The sequence below is a fragment of the Ictalurus furcatus genome, chromosome 12 (assembly GCF_023375685.1).
Source record: "Ictalurus furcatus strain D&B chromosome 12, Billie_1.0, whole genome shotgun sequence".
Taxonomy (NCBI): domain Eukaryota; kingdom Metazoa; phylum Chordata; class Actinopteri; order Siluriformes; family Ictaluridae; genus Ictalurus; species Ictalurus furcatus.
In genome coordinates, this window is record NC_071266.1 from 8,655,095 (window position 1) to 8,675,532 (window position 20,438).

The 20,438-nt window shown below is 41.7% G+C and overlaps 1 protein-coding gene across 2 annotated transcripts in view; it reads right to left on the reverse strand.

Annotated features, from left to right (window-relative positions):
- Window positions 1–20,438, reverse strand: part of zeb2b (zinc finger E-box binding homeobox 2b) — an 87,970-nt gene that overhangs the window by 17,884 nt on the left and 49,648 nt on the right. For both annotated transcript variants that reach the window (XM_053637282.1, XM_053637281.1), the window contains exon 3: window positions 2,594–2,857. In XM_053637282.1, the coding sequence (XP_053493257.1) occupies window positions 2,594–2,857 (264 nt within the window). The remainder of the gene's footprint in view (window positions 1–2,593; window positions 2,858–20,438) is intronic.

Consider the following 20,438-nt stretch of genomic DNA (forward strand, 5'->3'; position numbering starts at 1 on the left):
ATCAAGGACGGTGGTGGTGGCTGATTTGGTTAGAAGAGAGAGAGACAGAGAGAGCGAGAGTGAGAGAGAGACCAACACAAATGGACAGAGAGACACACAGACCAATTGAGGGAGAGTGAGACCAATTGTGAGATATAGAGAGACACACAAACACAGGCAGTGTGAAAGAGAGACACAAACATGGAAAGATCAAGGGAAACACACACACACACAGGCAAAGAGAAAGAGAGACACAGACATGGAGAGATTGACACAGAGAGAGAGACACACACACCCACAGAAAGAGACAGATAGAGACAGAAAGCAAAATAGCAAACGAGACAGACAGGCAGACAAAGATGGAGAAACATACTAAGAGATGGTGAGAGAAGAGGGATAGAGAGAGAGACACAAAGAGAGAAAGAACCCAACAAAGAAAGAGACACTCACACACGCAGATGCACAGAGAGAAACAGAGAGAGAGAGCGAGAGAGAGAGAGATTAAAAAGGAGGGATAGAAAGAGATAAAGGCATAAACAGAGAGAGACAGATAGATATAGATGCACACAGAAAGCGAGAGAGAGATTAAAAAGGAGAGCGAGAAAGAAGGAGAGAAAGAGATAGAGGCATAAACTGAGAGAGAGACAGATGGATAGAGATGCAGAGAGAGAGAGAGATTAAAAAGAAGGAGAGACAGAAAGAGAGAGACATAAACACAGAGAGACAGATAGAAAGAGATGCAGAGAGAGAGAGAGAGAGAGAGAGAGAGAGAGAGAGAGGGAGAGATGTTGGAGAGAGTCTTATCTCAAACTTGAGCTATGTACTGAGGTTCCACTGCAGACACTGAGGCACCGAAAGAGTGAAAAAAAGCCGGAGAGAGTGAAAGTGGCGGTGAATTTAAGCAAGAGGGAGGGATTGCTTCCTTCACCCAAAGCTAATGAACTTCTCCCCTGCCTTTCAGATATGTCGCTCAGGTTTTATCTCTCACACACACACAAACACACACACATACACACATACGCTATCTCCGAGTTGCAACACAGCTGAATCTCAGACACTACGGCTCCGAGAGCTTTTATCAAATTAACCAATACTCTCTGAAACAGGCACTTGTTTATCTTTCATGATTTACAACCTTTGAAAAAAAATGAAATTACAGTCACGAAGCGGAACCCCTCTCCAAACTCCTCCTCGAAAAGGAGGGAAAATTGCGCGGGAATATTGCAAATAATGATCACGGATCGTCTCCTGGAGGGAATTTGGAGTTAATAACGTTAATAACGCCAGTAAGGCAAGCTCCTCCTCTGTAAATGGCCACATTATTTGGAGCGTATTAAATTTTTAGACTCCTGAACGCTCCCTCTCTGCCTGGCCTGCACACAGCTAGTTCATTAGCAAAAATGAATAGCCGAGCCTGGCTCATTTAAATGGGGCTGTCTTCCACCGGCTCTCGCCACACTCCGTTTCTGTCACATGCTTCCAAGAATCATTGACTCTTATTATACATGTAAATGGCTATCATAAAAATAAAAATTTCATTTAAGATTGTTAACGACTTTTTTTTTTTTTTCTGCGGCAGCAGCCTGGCTTCCTTTAATGATTACCCTCTCCCCCTAATTAAAAGTATTTATCTCTCAAGCATCCATGACTGCCGCTCGCTCGCCAATGACGCTTGCAGGAAAAAATGTACAAAGTTTGCCGGGTCTCCCTCGTCCTAATGTGGCGATAATTACAAATGAGGGTGTCAGGGAACTCCAAATATCTCACACTCACTGAATCTGAACGTACATTTAAAGAGAAATGGTTAGCTCTGGCTCTAATTAGGAAGTAAGTTCTTGGTACAAATCTTTTTTTTTAGGCATCGGTCCCAGTCAGAAATGTCATTCAATTCTTCAGCAAAAAATAAGAAATTAATGTCAAATTTGCCTCCTGGATATGGAATAACTTAAACAAGTTCACAAAACTTGGAGGCACTAACTACATCTAAATGAAAATACATAACTTTTACAGACTTTTTTGTTTTTAAAAGATTTTTACTTTTCATACGTTACAAGATCTTAATAAAATTCTATAACAAACTCTGCAGTATCGTGTGTTCTTCGTGTCTAAATAATACGATGAAGATCCTGTTACGATAGACGTGTGATTTAAGAAATCATTAATAATCATGATGCAGATCGTAAATCAAAAAACAAGCATTTATTGTATGTTATGTCTGGAGCAATGTTTTGTCTGGAGATAATACGTTTGTAGCCATTTAAAAATAGCTAAAAAGTAGCTTGAGGAAATAAGGATATTTCTTCCATCCTTTAGCATGCATGGTAGCTTTGCCACTTTACAATCAATAAAACAAATGTTTATGTTTTGTCACTTACGTACATGTTGCTGTCCTGTAAGTAGGTGTTTTATCGTCATACGATGTGCAATTTTTGTCCACGCCACCTTAAAATCTTACATTCTAAACCTTTTGTGTTTATGGACAATGTTTATATTCTAACCAGTGATAATCTCAATTCCTGCCACTCTGTCACTAGGAAAATGAAAGGGGTGTGTTCAATAGGGAAGGGGTGGGGCTTGTGACACAAAGTAGGAGCTGAAAAAGAAAGAACTGTACCTGTACCGTCGACTGAGCTTCTCAGAATGTCGTTCTCATTCCATACGTGCTCCACGCCACTGTCCCGCATTTCGTCTTCCTCGTCATCAATTTTCGTCATGAGGGCATGGCCCAGTCTCGGGGATAGCGGAGCTGCTGGCTCGTGATTGGCCAGGCTGGCTGGACTGGCGGAGCCGTTCAGTAAACCGTCCTCCTCGGACACCAACAGCTTGTCTTCTTCATCTGTCTCGGATCCGGTCTCCACTACGTTCTCATAGTTTAGCACTGAAACACAGAGGGTACATTTTTAATCGAATGACTATGAGGTCAAAAATGAGTCATGTAAATATAACATAACATAACCTGACACGAGTGTATACATGTGTGTGTGTTTGTGTGTGTTGCATTATGTGTGTGTGAGCAACCAGCTGCTACTCTGACGCACCAAAATAGCCTGAGATTCCAGAGAGCTACACCTTTCACACATGCTTCACATTCACATTCCATCAGATGTAAATATATCATTAATATCCCTTCGTTTCATCAGTAAATTATTTTGATGATTTCTGTGTAATTCTGGTTTCTGAGTGTGTTTATATCTGAATATATTTGCCATTCAGGTGGAGGTGTTTTCTTCCGTTTTATCACTTTCCTCCATGCCTTTCCTTACAATGAAAAATCTCTGAAAATATCTCAAAATATATGATAATGTCAGCAGTGTCACTGACAAGTGAGTGACAAAAGCAGGTCTTAAGGGCTTTCCTCTCTTCAGTAAAGGAAAAAAAAAAAGGTCCAAATGCCTGAATCTTAAAATGTCTGCAGGCTAAAGCAGGAAACTTTAACTTCTCATTCATCCAATGACCTGCATTTAAAATACAAGCACAAAAAAAACAATGGAGATATCTAGTAGACATTAGAGATAGAAAGCGAGGCTCATCTTTGGAATACAATCAACCATGAAGCCATGACATCATGGGAACCAACAAAAGGGAAAAACAGTGAAACAGAGAGTTTTCTGAGCTGGCCCTGCACTCTGCAGTTGCTCGATAAAGCAAATCAGTTTGCAGAAAAGCATGAGGCCTGATGCCAACCACTGAAAAAGAAAAGAGGGAAAATAATTATGTCGCTAACTTTTTCTCAGACTTGACTTTTTCGTCACATATCAGCCAGCCCACTGAATAAAACTCTCACGGATGTGAAAAGCAAAAAAAAAAAAAGGGGGGGGGGGGTGAAAAGCATAGGCTTTCTTACCGTTCCCCTGTGGACAGAAAAGATTACACCACGCATATCTGTTCATAACATGATCTTTGGCTAATCCGCCGGCCCGCACTTGCCTTCCGAACAACTGCACAACAGGTGCAAATTAAAATGAAAACAGCGACGGAGCCGAGGCCAGAGGCATCCGCTGACCTGGGCTGAATACCAATTGACGGAGGAAACAAAACCTTTTCAAGAGGTGTGACCACAAGGGTTTAGGCAAGTTCAGACTGGGTAATGCCCTCACTGATAGAGAGGGGGTAGATGGAACAAAAAAAAAAGAAAGAAGACAAAAGAAGAGAGGGGGGGTTGAAGGAAGAATGGACGACGAGAAAGGAAAGTGAGACATTCAAAACTTGATGTGTGGTCCAGATATACCTTAGGCGCGATTGATAATGTGCTCCTTTTACCCCTCCCCTCTTTCTTTTTGCCCCGTGCCCACCCCTCCACCTACTCTGACAGGGATTTTAACTCTTTCCCTGCCTGGCGGCGGACAGGCAGTGTTTTTTTTTTTTTTTTTTTGCTTTGTGGGGTTTGTGTGAGGTTAGGGCACAACACAAAGGAACGGGGGGCCTGGTAAGCCCTGGGCGCAGCCCCCCTTCTACACCACCCCCTTCCCTCTCAAATACTGATCCACAGGCTGAAGTGAAAGAGCTGCGAGCCAGAAGATGGCTGAATGAAATTATCTAAGGCTGGACAGGTTTAAAAAGCTTTCTTTTATTTTTCCACACATACACACACAGTGACAGAGCAGGACAGGTTTCAGTGGGTTGGGAAGACTCCGAATGACTCATTGATGACAGGGCAATGGGGTCTGAGCTTAATATTCTGGGATGAAGAGCGAGGAAAAAAACAGAGAGCATAACGTCAGAGGAAATAAATACGAGAAAATCGGAATGATCTGTTGAAAGTAATGAAGGAATGCTTCAACACAAGGTCGAAAGGATAAAAGCAGACATGAATGCACATACAGAAAGGAAAACTCCACCCTGAAACACATGAAATATGTTATCCAAATCTTTTTTATTTAATTAGACGTTGGTGCAAGAATGTAATGCAGATAGAAAATGTTGTTACGGCAGAGACACAGCAATCTACAGCAAATGACTGCGGAATTAGCGTTAAAGTTGAATCTTTGGAACCTTATCCATATGAGCAGATTGTACAAATGAGGAGGACTGAGAGATGGACAAACCAAATGATTAAAGTACTGCTGCATCGCTCTCTTTTGACAGAGATGACGCAATGACTAAATCCGACTTGCACCACTATTTGCAGGTAGTCAAAAGGCATTCTAGGTAATGTAGGAAACTGTTAACCAAAGTGAGCACCATTTAAACCAAAAACAAATATGTTACACAATTAAAGAAGATATATCATGTTTTATACTAAATATTGATATACAAGTCATTTAGAGTCAATTTAAATTCTTGGGGAAAATGCAGGAAATTGAGCTCTTTACATGTTTCCAAATAGCACTCAACATCATTATTGCTTTTTATTGGTATACAATCTTTACTTATTGGTTGTAAATGGGTTATTATTCATTTTCAGTGCTTTAAAAATTGTACTTCCTGCATTACAACGAATAAGGGTCCAATGTTTGAGTATTAGTGTAGTGGTGTGAGTTATTAGTCTGAGCACCAGAACACACTTAAATCTTAAATGTTTGTTAGTAGATGAGTCATAAAAACTGACACAGACAGTGAGAGAGAGACAGAGAGAGAGAGAGAGAGAGAGAGAGAGAGAGAGAGAGGAAAAAAGAGAGAAAGAAAATATAAAGAGTGTCATATTGAGCAGAAGTTAAAATCTGCCAGCAACTTAGTACTTACTGTTGGACGTTTTGAAAAGAATGAACAATAATGGCGGGGGAGGGCATAACTTTGCTAATTCAGACAAGGAACGAGGAAAAAAATTTTACTCAAGAGTGTGTGTATTGTTTAAATGGCATTTCTGACAGACAGCCATTCCTCGGCTGGCATTGTGCACTTCAACACAATAATTCCAACCTGCTAATGTCACCACGGCCATTATTTCTGTTCCTCACCTCTCTGCTAATCAATCTTTTGTGTTGCTAGTGGCGAGAGACAAAGAAATGATAATGTTTACTTCTCGGCTAAGTTCTCCTCAGATGACAAGCTCTATTTGGTTCTGCCTCATCCAAGTGTCAGCCGCAACAAAGGCAATTATGCCTGCCATTCTCCGTCTGATGCTACCTGTTACGTCTCGCGGCTTTTCTCTCCTGCTTTTGATCTCGAGTAAATAAAAGGAACATCTCTCACTCGAATGCTACAGATAATTAAAATGACACCCTTAATTGCCCCAGTCTCAGTTAATGCTAGGCTTAGCGCTCCCCATCGTAACCTATTCACGGCGCTCATATTGGCCTGTCAGTTAGACGGTACACAGGGCAGACGCTAATGACATGTATTGTGCATTTGGTATTGATTATGATGACTAGCGCCTCAACGAGAGGCTAGCAGTTTTCTGAGGTAAGGTTCTTGAAAAATGAAAATAGTGAATAAAAAAATAATTTAAAAAATAGACAATATTTGGTCTGAACAGTCATGTGAGGGTTTTGTGGAAATTCAGCACCATTAGCAGGGAACACAAGTGATCATAAAATCATTTAAGGCTGAAAGTGGAGGGAATTGTGCCTTTTGTCTGAGTATTTGACTCTCAAAAGAATGCCATTGCTCTCTTTTTTCGCCTTTTAAGTCTTGCAGGGCACGTTCATTCACTTGTGTGTATATCAAGTCATGAATGGTTACGAATATAATACATAAACCCATAAATGTGACAAAACATAAAACTGAGGAAACGACAAAGCCAAATAAAGCTATTCAGACCTAAAGCAGCTACAGGCAATGGATAATAAAAACATCACTTATCCATTTCTTACCTGTTAGCCTCAGTAAACCTGACAAGACATAGCAGTGTTACAAGGGGCAATGTGAATATCATTAGAATGTAACCTGGAAGAATTCCAGACTATTTAATCAAAGCAGACAGTCCAATAACGTCTTGTCTTGCATACCTTTACCACTGCTCCTCTTGTCCTGAAAAATGCTCTTGTAAACTTCTGTGCAGTTAGTGTCTCCCTCCCTACACTCTCCTTAACTACAATCCAACCTGGGGGCATGGTTTCTTTCAAACACCCAGTGTAGATCCAGATCCAGGGGAAGGCTTGCCCCGATGCCCAGACAACGGCCTCTGGTTATGGGAGAGCAGGAGTTCAGAGCTCCCCTGTGGTTGAGAAGTGATGGAGCTATTCCTGGATGTTCTGCCTGCTGGAGCAGCTGCTGTGTGTCAGTGGGGGTAATAGGTGAGGACGGTAACCCTATTGGAGGATAACTATGCCCTCTCCTGCTTGTCTCATACACACAGATCACCTGAATGGCTCAAGGGGGGGTCACAATGTGTGTGCATGTGTGTGTGTGTGTGTGTGTGTGGGTAATTCTGTGTGCCAATGGGAACGGGGATGTAAATGCATTAAGGTGGACGTTAATGCTAGCTATTCGGTAAGCAATGAGAGTAAACTGTCATCAATTCCTTTCACAACAGTTTTTTGAATGGGAACGCTCATGAATATTTGGTCTGCTATCAAACTAAGCCTTTAACTTTTCAACCAAAGACTGTCTATGCATATATTGCCAAACCCTTCATTATATATATATATATATATATATATATATATATATATATATATATATATATATGTATGTATGTGTGTGTGTGTGTGTGTGTGTATGTATATAATGTCCTACAACTGTATAAGAAAAAAAAGGTCGGTCTTGAGAAAGTGAAATGGGGAAAAAGGACACTGGCCAAAACTGAACAAAAGAGCAAAGCTGCCCCATGGATGCTGAAGAAACCAGTGAAGTGTAAAGCAAACCAATGCAACTCTGGAGTGTTTCAGAGCTCTTGTGTGTGTCAGCAAGGGGGTTGTTATGTTCAATCATTTTTACCACAAGGCAGCCAGCTACGGTAGCCGGACCCTAATTGAATTAAAGTCCCGTTTATTTGCTGAGGCCGAAGCAACAGGCTGGAAAAAAAAGACCGAAAGCTCGGAGCTTTGCTTGGCTGCTTGGCTTCTCGGCTCGGTGGCCTGACTCTCCTTCTCTAGTCGTCCTGCCCGAGTTCGCCATCTGTACTCACTCACACACACATGCTCCTGGCCCAGTGTCCCCCACCTCCCAGACATGGGAGCCAAAAAAAAAAGAAAAAAGAGAGAGACAGAGAGAAAAAGAGAGAGAGAGAGGCTGAAGCATACAAAAGCTCCCTCGGCTGCCCCCAGGACCAGCACTGGAAAAAATAGAAGAGCAGAAAAAAATTAAGAAGGCATAAAACGGTTGCCCAGGTGAGCGTAAGCGTACGTTTTTCCGGGTTTCCTCCTGTGCTGACATCCGTCAAGCAAAGGAAAGGTTAAAATTAGAAAATTTAATTTATTTGATAATTTCCCAGAATAATTAGAGTTAATATGGGTTAATTAATATGCAAATCTCTGAGCAGATGTTCGACAGAGGAGTCTTGCACAGGGTAGCAGTCTGCTCTCTCTCCTCTCTCTCTTTCTCTCTCTTGCGTGCTTTTGGCTGTCACTTACTGGCCGTAATTGCTGTAACTAACTAAATACACACAAAACCTTTAGCAGAGTTTAAAGGGAAAAAAAGCTCTCAGTCTGAACTGTCGGAAAGCCGCTACTTTCATCGCACAAAGACACACACTTGTTATTTTCCCGCCTCTGAAAAGCTCTTTTATGCTTCAGCCATTTTCAAGGCGAACGCTCAGGATACTTCATATTTTCTTTTTTTCTGGGCCTTGTTTATTTCATAAATGTGTATAAATAGAAAAGATGCGGGGACTGAATCGAGCGACGAGTGCAGAGACACCTGGTCCCTGGTGTTCGTTGTATCTGGGTTGTTGATGTCTTCCCACCTAAATCTGTTCTCATTGTGGAGTGTGTGAGCAAGGCAGGCAGATCTGGCAGCGGCGTGCATGAAAGGGAGTGTGAAATGGTGCTTGACTCGCCTGAATCAGGTCGCCCATCAAATATTTACAACTCCAAAAAAAAAAAAAAAAAGTGCTCAGCTGCAATTGGGACTGAGCTGCAATTCGCTGTCACTGACTCTGGATCAGAGAGCACTGAGTGCTAATGAACATAGTGCTTTAAACATATGAAATTAAAGGACAAAAGAACTGAGGTCAAAATAAATAACATGAGGAGGAAAAATGAGCTTTTATGATGCTTCAGATTTCCAAATATAAAGGCTTATTAACTGGTAATTACATGGGAAATGATGCAAAGTGATTAAAGTGATATTACATTATGTAAGAGTGCTAGGAGTAAAAGTGTGAAAGCATGTATAGAGGGAAAAAATGGAAATAGATATGACAGCAGAATTAAATGAATCTTTTTCAAACAGTCATTTAACATAAAAATGGTTGTGTAATAGTCAAGTGTTCACATAATATTTCTAAGATACTATCTTGTTCTATATAGCTGTGGTTCTCAAAGTGGGATCTGTGATTTTGTTTTTATTTTGTCACAACCCACCATTACCAAATTTATTATTAGGGGTCCAAGCACAAGATTATTATTATTGATTTTTTTTTTAAAGTGATTAGACTAATTGACAGGTCATTTGAATCGAATAAATTTAATCCAAACCCAAATATAACTGCACACCATGACTACTACACACTCCTATTTGAATAGTTAGACCATGTTTGTAAAATAAATCAGCACCGGGAGGGGGGAGGGGGCTGTCTGTGGAATGTTTTTAACAGTTAAAAAAGTCCCTGGGTGCAAAAAGTTTAAGATCCCCTGCTATAAGGCACAAAGCTGTTGTGTGTTTTCTAAAAGTTTGCCATTGCTGCCAATCCCAGTTCACCCCCCACCACCCCCATCTCTAACAGAGATAGCATGGCCGAGTGCCATGGGTACACGCCTCTCCCACCTCCCCTACCAATGCTCTTTTACAAACTGGCACAGAGACAATCTCTCTATTCCTATCCTCCTCACACATACACACACACACACATACTCCCAGGTAGTGGAATGCGCTGACAGGGTCAGTGTGAGCTGTTGTTGATTTGATGCGTGTTGCAGCGGGCGCCAGATTGATAACGTACAGTCAGGTCTTATCAGCGAGTCGGCCTATTTAATAAGAGAGGACTCTGCTGATCTACTCACATCTCTCTCTTTCTATCTCCCTCTCTCTCTCTCTCTAATACACACACTCACAACAATGCACAAACCTAAAATAAACCATGAATATCAGTTTCCATTTTGTCACCCCATTTTTTGGACGTCGTCACACTTAAAGTTTAAAAATTCATTTTAGAGTTAGTATAGAGTATTAGATTGTAGGAAAAGATGAGTTTGTGTGAACATCCCATGTATGGCTCCCTTAAATGAACCCTTCCACATCCAACTAGTACACCAAAAAGAGAAGAAAAATATTCAAACTTACGGTTGAATCATAGAGCTGTGAAAACATGAAAGATTATGTGAATATTTTTTCTTATTCGTGCCATCGTCTTTAAAATTAAATGTAATTTTTTTTTCTTTTTTCGCATTATGGCTGTTTCAGTGGCCTTTAAAGAGTTACGCCTCAGACAACGCACAATGCACAACCACGTAATCACCTCTTAACTACACCACTTCTCATTGCAAATATGCATGCAAATATTCCCATCATAAATACAATAATACATTTGCTACTGAAATGAGTAATAGGCTGACCTGTTAATACTTGGCAAGGCCTGAATATAAAATGGAGTTTTGCAGCAGCCTGTTCTGTCACTAAAATGAATGTCCTTTTTTGGCGAGGATGTTCAGAGTAGAAATAAGCATTTTTACATTTTGTTTATCCTCTTGCTCAAGGCTCGTATGTCCCATTTTAATAAAAAGGAATCCATAAAAATAAATTAGGTGCGCTAAATATATGCAAATTCAAATGTAAGCAAATCAGGGGGAAATTATTTTTTTTTTCCAAAGCTGATTAAAAGCATTAATAAATCTAAATACACTATTGCTCCAATCTGATAGTGTAAATTTATTACACTTCCTGTAAGATTAATTAAAATGCTACAGTAACATATTGCACTGCCAGGGCAGATTACTGTGCGTTTTTGTTTAATAATGGCCAAGCCGGACCTCGGCTGTAATTATTCTCCATAACATGCCCGTTTGATCGTGATTTTCGTTATGGTGTGTATTTAATGGGATGAAACCCCAGACAAAAGGAAGCGTGTACACTCGTGCTGTAAGGTGGTTTCAGCAATTTTGCAGCTAGAGTATGAAAATGATATTCCTTTAATGTTGAATTCAAAAGCCCATTTTGTGCTTCCCACATAACTTTTAAAAACCTTTTTTTTACAAGCCGCCTAAACTATCAGGCAGACTCTGAGATAAGGGAGGGTGAAAATAACACGTCGAGCTGGTCAAGGTTGCGCCGCATTCCTCCGCAAACAGCTCAGAACAACCTTTTGAAAAGCTGCAACATTTATCTAAGGAACACTGAGCGAGCACCTGAAGATCAACATTATCAGGCTGTCACTGACTCCTGACCAATCAAAACACAGAGGTATGTAAAAACAAAATGTGTGTGTCCTCGCGTGTTTATTATTTTTTTTCTACAAGCTCCACAGCCAAGTGGCGAAGTGGCAAATGAAAGTGTCAACGCAAACAAACACAGAAACAACACAGGCTTGGGAAAGACCATTAAATATGCACAGGGTGGTTATTTATGATCTGATCACTAACACTCGCACCTAAAACACCTTCTGGCAGAGCCAATGAAAGGAAAGTTTAATTCATCAACTTTATGTTGTGGAGTAATGAAGACGCATTTTTGTGCATATGAATGAAAAAATAAATAAATTTGTTTAAAAAGTGTGACAGCCAAGAATTTATTTAAGAAATGAGACAAGGGTTGGCTGGTAAAGATGCCATTTTGGACCTCTTCCAAGTTCGAGCAAAACCAGGTCATAGTCTGGGGACTCATTGTGGAGCCGAATATTCTCGATACGTTTTGAGCACAATGAGAGGACAAAATCGGTGTGAAGGCACATTTTCTGAATAGCATCTGTGCTCCAGGCTGACGAAAGTCGATTAGTGTCATAAAACTCTGCCAGTGCTGAAGCCGGGGGGTCAGGAGGGGCGGGGAGAGGGTTTAAAGGGGGTCAGATCAGTGTGTGTGTGTGTGTGTCTGTGTGTGTGTGTGTGTGTGTGTATGTGTGTTGGGGGATAACTTGATGTGAGGATGGGGGGCAGAAGTCCGCAGATGGTGTAAAGATCAGAGGGGGACTATCCAGGTGAGGGGCTCAGCCCCCCTGGCCAGTCCAATCTGAGCAGCTCATTCAGATGCTAATGAGGGAGTAAAGCACATCTGTTCCCCCCCTACCAGGCTGGATCTTTGTCACCTGAATAGCTTCCCCACCAGGTATCAAACAAGCAGCAGGAAACAGCCCCTTTTCATCCTGCTACCTCCACTCTCCAATCAGCAAATGAGGCCCTGGTGAATCCAGGAGCCCCAGAGTTCTCCCACTCCAAGCCAATCGCACCTGACACTGTTACACTCCCCAATGGGCCCATGCTATAGACATAGTTGTGCAGTGTTAAGCTTCACTACCCCAATAAGTATACTCCAAACCTTAACCTCCCAATTGCCCCATGAACCAACCAACACAGGTTTACCTTATAACCCTCTTTCCTACAACATGGTAACCCATTTGTCATAACACCTACCAACCAGACCAGCCTACACTTACCTTACAACACACTAACCTGTAACATGTATCACCAATACAACAACCAAACACTTTTTTTTTTACCTCAACCAAATGAACACACGTTCACCCTACTTCCTGTCAGTCCAGTTGTTATCTGAATCTAAGCAATACATTTTTAACCTACTTTCCTGCAACAACCCTAACCCTAACCCTCCCATCTGAACCCAACAGTTGTTTATTGTACACCTTACTAACCTTACCTCAACCACACTAAACACACCCTACTAACTTCCAATATAACACCACATCCATTATGTCATCCACCTCTCATCTCTTCTGAACCAAACCAACATGGCACAGGCCCTGGTAACCTTCAAAAGGCCAAGCCATTCATACCAGCATCTTATCTTCTACAAAAACATCTTCTGATGCATTGCCAACATAGCAGCTTCTTCTAAGAAGAGAAGGAATCCTGTGAAGGTGTGTGCTCAGAGCAAACCTCAGTGCACCAGGCAAACAGAAGTTCTTACCGAATCTTATTACTAATGCATGAAGCAGGTGCATGTAAACACATTCGGAGCAGTTTTGTCGGCATCATTTGTGCTTTTTTTCCTGTTACCACCCCCTCTTCTGTATCACCTACCTTTTCACCGCCTGCTTCACAAACACACACCACATATTTAATTAGCCTCTGCTGCGAAGAGCCACGTCTCTCTCACAGAGAAGAGTTGCGGTTTCCAGCTCTGTGCTGACGACCTGAGACAGCACCCCCCCCCCCCAACACACGGCATACTGAGGGGGAACCTCCTGCTGGTCTTTCACATGCTAAACGCACCTTTCTAAAGCTTAATCTTCAGGCTGGCCAGTTAAACAAAACGGCCCCCTATACGTTTATTGCACAACAGAGGCTGTTAGCATGACAAAGGCCGCTCATATCCATCTTGCCATTCTGAAAGCGCGACTCTACTCAAATTTACGGCACATTTGGACACTTTTTTTTGCAGAGACAATGAAGTAGTTTATGGAATGGCCGAGTTTATGCACATTTCTACAAATTTTCCAAGCACTAGCAAACATGTTGGCAATGGCACAAAAACAACACCAATTTTCTTCTTGGGTACACAATACATGATATCCATGCATGTCCCCTTACATAATTGAGTAGATTCTTTTCACTTGGGCTGTGGTGGGATTCCACACTGGATTTCAGGATGTAGAAAAGGAAATTTTGATCTAAGGTTTTTCTTTCCTCTCTTACCTTCTCTCCACCAAGGAGCCCATGGGTTTATTCTCCCCGTGTTTCCATCAATCTGCTTCTTTTTTGATCAGGGGCATGAAAGCTGGAGCTTCTGTGAGCGCCGGGTACCTGGGGTATGGCTAGGTGCTAATTAGCGCAGCAGGATAATTGATGTGTAGATTACACTGTGAACAAATGCCTCGACTTGTTTGTTCTTCTCACTTTTCCTAGCCCCAACCCCGTTCACTCCCAGCATCCCCCTCCACCTCCTTACCTACACCCTAATGAACAATTTACCTGCCTTGTTAAGACCATGCTAATGCAGACAAAAGCAGTCACATAACATAGAAATGATAAAGCAACTAGGGGGGTTGATTGCTGGGTGGTGAGGAGAGTATTTCCCTCAGGTAACGGTACCTTTCAGAACACTCGATTTACACAAACACACATGATCCTGACCTGCAGAAATGCCTTTGCTGAGTGAGAGGCTTTACAGAAAACAGAAGAAGAAGAAAAAGAAAAACCTGCAGCAGCTCAGAGAAAAAAGGAAACAATTTCTAAATGAAAGGGCATGCCATTAGAGCTCCAATGGGCCTCCATTGTTATGCCCCTATAATGCCATTTCCTTCATCTTTTGTTTTTGGGAAGCTATTATTAGCCCACCTCTCACAGCTGTGAATACGTTCAATAGGGCTTGAATTTGGTCATTAACAACTGAATATCAGCAAACACATTTCGCGGAGCCCCTGCCACTGCTAATAAACTAATAATGAGTCCGACTCTAATTGGGAAATGCAATGAAGACTCTGAGAAAAGATGCCTGAGGTAGCGTGAGAGAAAGAGAGAGAGAGAGAGAGAGAGAGAGACAGTGAGAGAGAAAGAGAGAGAGGACAGGTCATTATGAGGACAGATGTAGAGAGAAAAAGGTGAACAGTTGAATCGTCGCCTCCGCGCACTTCTCGTGGACACCGGTAATCCGTCTCCGACTAGTTTACAAGTTAAACACATTATTGTCATTATGGACTCCCTTATAGCAGAGCTCAGCGGGAGTACAAACACACACACACATGCACACTGAGGTATCTATGCCTGCGAGCCATCACACCGATTAGCAGCCGGAGAATTCTGGGGGTCATCGTGTCTCCTGAGAGCTGGATGGCCCAACAGTCCTGCCTGCATCAGATCTTTACAGTGGGGGCTCAGAAGAAAGACTGATTTGCACTGTATTTCATTATGTGACCCTCAGCATGCCACTTGAACCTCTTCTCGAATAATAACATTTCAGTCTTAAATGCCAAACGGAATTGACCAGCAATGACATCTATGGTTTAGCTGTAGCATTTACTATGTTTGACCTCTCACTATAGCGATGCAGGAGACACCTGAAAACTACACTTTTTAAGCTAAAGCTGAGCTCAAACCAAACACAAATAAAATTCACTGAAGGGGAAAGGACATAGGGTATGAACAATTTGCTTCTGGTAACCAGTTACTTTTGCTTCACACCGGTGAACCGTCTTGTCCGCCAACACCTCTGCAATGTTTACATTTTTAGTGTAAAATCTGTATATAGTTTTATGAAACCCTGTCCAATTATTAATTTCAACTAGAACTATGTCAACCTCTGGAAATACAGCCATAATTCTCAAATGCACTGCGGAACTTCAGGTCAAGCTATAAGTCGTTTTGGTAATTGCCTCAATCAGTAACCTAGCAGAGTTCTCCCATAATCCTCTAGCACACTCTATAAGTGTAGCGAAACACTTTCTCCCCCCACTTCTCGATATTTTGGTTCTGGGACTGTAGCATAATCATCTTATACACGCTTCTCTTTGTTGGGGGATTTTCGCGTTTCTCCTTCCAGAAAAGATAAGCAAGACAATAATGAAAGCTTTTTCTCTTCCTTAATTGCCAAACCAGTGCCCCTGCGAAAAGGACAGAAGACTGTGTCATCGCAGGAGGGAGAAGAACATGTGTGGGGGGAGGAGGATGAGAGAGAAAGGGAGAAGGACAGAAGAAGGCTGTTTGGACTTTTTGAGAAAGAGAGAGAGAGAAAGAAAAAAAACTGGGAGTCAGACAAACTGGCATTTTCCATCGCCAACCTGATAAAACTCCCAGCATCCCTCACCCTGGCCACCCTTTGTTTTTTCTCTCGCCTGCTTCCTGTCGCCATCTCTCCGTTTAATCTAGGCGGCAAGAAGGGTTTACTTTCCCCCCCTTGAAGACAGCACAAGAGGAGAGAGAGAGAGGGAGGAAGAGTGGACAGTGTGGGTCGGGTACATTAGGAGCTGCAGTAGTCCACAGGAAACCTGCGCTTAGCCCAACTTTTAACAAAAGTCTTTCATCTTGGCGCTGCTTTTCCTCGAGACAGCACGCTCCTAACAGCCCCTTTTAAGTGCATACCTGATATGGAATCATTGCTTATTGTCTCCAGGGTAGGTGCGGAGGGAAAAACATATCTCCCTCTCCACGTCCACTATGCCCCCTTCATCGCTTTGAACGCAAGATACAGAAACCTTTTTAATCCTGCCGAAACGCCCTTCCTCTGGCTATTAGCAAACTCAAAACAGATAATTACTGGCGGGGAAGAGAGGGAGAGAGGGGCTTGGGTAGCCTCAGATTCAGAGATCTATTCATGGATAACACCTTTGTGCATGTGTGAGTGCGTATGTGAGTGTGTAGAAGGGGGTAGGATAATAAAATAAGAAGGAGTAGTTGCAGCAGCATTGGAGCTTCCACATCCTGACACATGTCTCGGTCTCAACAACTGATAAAATTTTGATCAAGTGACACCTTTTCTAATATTATGTAACAAGCCACATTTGCTACCAAGCCATTAGCAAGCATTGCTGGGCTACTGCTTAGCACAGAATACTGGTTTTAATTACACAGCATCATTAGCTATGCTAATCTCGTGCCTAAATGCAGCTAAAAAGACAGCTACATATAGTATGTATCTTAGCTAATGGTTATTACCTTTTTTTAGCAGTAGCTATCTGACATAGTAGATATTCTGCAATTAAATCCAGGAAACAAATTCACTAGTAAGAAACTAACATAAAACCAATCAGAAACAGTATTTTATGCTAAGCAGGACTCAGCAAAATCAGAATGGGACCTAACTTGTTAGTCTATGTTTTTTGTTGTTGTTGTTTTGTTGTTTTTTTTTTAGTTTAGCTAACATTATTACACCTCTATTGGTAGCTTTCTGACTAACCTGTATAAATGGATACGTTTGCTAGCATGCTATTAAACTAGTATGGAATGTAAATAAAACCAAACTGAATTTTATGCTAAGCAGCACTGAAGAAAAACAGGAAGGGGTTTTGTTAGCTACATGTTTGATTAGCTAAGATGAATATTTTAATATCATACCAGTTATAAACAGTATGTATACTAGTGTAACATCTATGTTTGCTAACATTCTAACTGTCAACTTAATACAGTAAACAATTTAATGGTGTAATTAAAACCAGCAAGCAAATTCATTAGCATGCAAGCTAACCTGAGGTAAACTAAGGTAAACAATTATGTGGTGTAAGAAAAAAACATTTAAAACTAGCACTTTTGTGTAGGCTGGGCAAAAAAATAAAAATCTGCCTCTTTCTTCTCACTTTCTCCCTATTTCTCCTCTTTCTGTCCTCCATCTGTCCATGTTGTCTCTTCTTCCCTCCCTCTTTGTGATTGTAAGTCACAGGGGAGACACTAAACCAAATACAGGAGGTGAAATATTGGCGTGTCACCTATCTCATAATCTGGACAGGAAGTGGAAGGCATTTGGAGCTGCACCCTTCCCAGCTCTCTCTCTCTCTCTCCTCCTTTTTCCCTTTCAGCTGTTTGTTGATTTGGTTAAACCAAACACGAGCGGGGAGTCACACAGACGTCGGGAGTACAACACTCGGACAAGAGGAGGAAGAAGGGGCGCTTGGGCCTTGTCTTCTCTAAAAAAAAAAAAAAAAGAAGAAAGGGAAAAAAAGAAAAAGGTTTTGATTCTGCCACGGAGGCAGAGAGCAGCGACAGGGTGCAAGACCTGAGCAGAATGAAAGGCCTACCTGGGGAATATCAGAAAAGAGTAAAGAATAAAGCGAGGGAGTATGTGTGTGTGTGTGTGTGTGTGTGTGTGTGTGTGTGTGTGTGCGAGGGGGGAAAAAGGGAGGAGAGAGAGAGGTGTTGTTAAATGTTTTTATTTACAAAGACTTTTTTTAATCGCGGTGTGAGGCTGTGTGTGTGGTTTTTCTGTGTGTGTGTGTGTGTGTGTGTGTGTGTCTATGTATATATGTGTATTTGGCCAAGCTTGTTTGTTATTGAGGTCCTTATCTCCATCGGTGTGTGTAAGGTGTGTGTGAGGATGAAAGGCGCGTGGGTGTTTTTGTCTGGTGACATCCTCCCGGCCACCGCGCCGCAGAGAGGAACTAATCAGGCTTTTACACCTTGAAGCGAACCAGTGTAGCTTTAGTGCTGCACTAACCACACACACACACACACACACACACACACACACACACACACACACCTTACACGTACACACACATGCTGTCACTGTTACAAATTGGCTTCTCCTGAACTCAAGGTGCCAAAGAACCATTAAACAGACAAAGGCAGAGTTTTGCCCGTTGAATGTGTAAAAATCTGCACACCTCTTCATTAGTAAGAGTAGAGGCATTGAAATTCCTCTCCAATCTATATGTTTAAATATAGACCTGCTTTTATTTTCAGAGGTTGTCATTTGATTGTTGTTGTTAGCCACGTTAAGAGCCAACTGACTTAAGTATTAATCTGAAATCTTTTCCTAATTGGGAAGACGGTTTTGCTTAAAAATACCCCAGTAAACAGCAAACAGGTTAGCAAAAAGGGGTTCTGCATTCAATTAGTGTGCCCGCTAATCTGGTTGCCAGGATTACGTCGAGCCTTGGTGGGACGGAGAGAGAGATTTCATTTCCTGTGGACTCCACCTGACTCAGCTATAGCGCTCGAGTGAAATCCACACAGAGATAAGAGCTAATCATCCGTCAGAGAGGAAGAGAAGGAGACAGAGAGCTCTCTTTATCCCTACAGCTGTGTCACGCTGCTAAAAAATTACATTCATACCTCCGACTTTAACTCCCGCAAGAGAAGTCGACTACAGGAAGTCGGAGTGAAACAAAAGCCGGGTCAGAGACCTCGAGTTAGTTCTGTGAACATTGCTCCGAATACACAGTGTCGCACACAAAAGGGGTGACGACGCACAGCTGCTGCGATGTTCTGCGTGTTCCACCGCGTCACACCGTCTGCCTTCTTAATCAACACTGCACATAAAGCCACATCTGTGTAGAGCTCAGGTCCTGCTCATTACTCTATTAATTCTGTCACACTTAGCTCATGCATGCTCTATAATGGAAAAACAAACAAGTTTGCCCACTTCCTGACTTCTCTATAAGGCTTTGCAGCTCTAACGTTGTTGGGAAAAGACAAAAGGAAATGATTCCGCGTTTAGGCAGTTTAAATCAAACCCTGGTCCATTTCCCTTTAACTTGGTTCAATTTCAGTGAGAAAGGAAATCAGTGCTTTCCTCCAAGTGTGTTGAGACATCTTAAAATGTTGACAGAAATTTCCAGAAGATGTACTGAAAAACTTCCCTCCCAGATTTGTGTGGAAACATATATGGTGTGGGAATTGGCAACGAATGTTGGTTTTTAAAAAATGGGGGGGAAAGGAATAACCACTTCCACTTTCACGTTTACTTTTATTGAGCAAAGTTTCCACAGAAAATGTGCCATAACAGATTGGTTGTGTTTAATTAAATTATGCGTGGTGCAAGGATGTTCATAGAGTGCTGAAGAAGAAAAAAGGAGGTAAAATATTGGCAAGTGGCTTTAACAAAGAGCAAATTTAGTGATTTATTTAAAAGGCGCTGCTTTATTTGATTAGAAATGGCATATTAGCATGAATTAAGGAGAGAGGAACCCGAGAAAGAGAGAGCACGAGAGACGGACATACAGTTGTCAAAGCAGAAGCTGTATGTGAGAGATAAGGTTGTGCCATAAACTAGATGCCGTGTGTGTGTGTGTGTGTGTGTGTGTGTGTGTGTGTGTGTGTGTTTGTGTGTAAGTGCTTGTTCCCCAGTGAAAGAGAAGTCAACAACATCAGGTGCTTGAAATCACCTTTGCTACCTGGTGTGTTTGTAGTTAGCATCAACCTCACAAGAAGTTTTAATACATAAAGTATATTGGTCATAAAAAGCCATAAAAAGTGATACTTCTTCAAAAGTGTATAACCATTTCCATGTCACACTGCCTGTAAGTGATACAGCGAAGATCATTCAGAAAAAGTCGGAACGTGCAAAAGGAATCTAAACTGGCAGTTTAACAATCCCCCCCGTCTCTTTATTTATTTATTTCCTTCCTCTCCTGTGTGGGTTCAGGAGAAAATGTCCACACTTCTGAAATTCAAGCAGCCCACGCTGACGCCAATTCCCAAGGAGAAACCTGATTTTCTCAGGTTTAACTAAATAATGTATGCATACTTTTACTTTGGCATGATGAAGCAATTTTGCTCTTAACACTGAGAAGGGGATTTCAAAAGATAATTCAGACAGTTCAGGTGGAGATGAAAGGAGAAGAATATTTCATTCCTCCCAAGTAAAACAAAAAACATAAA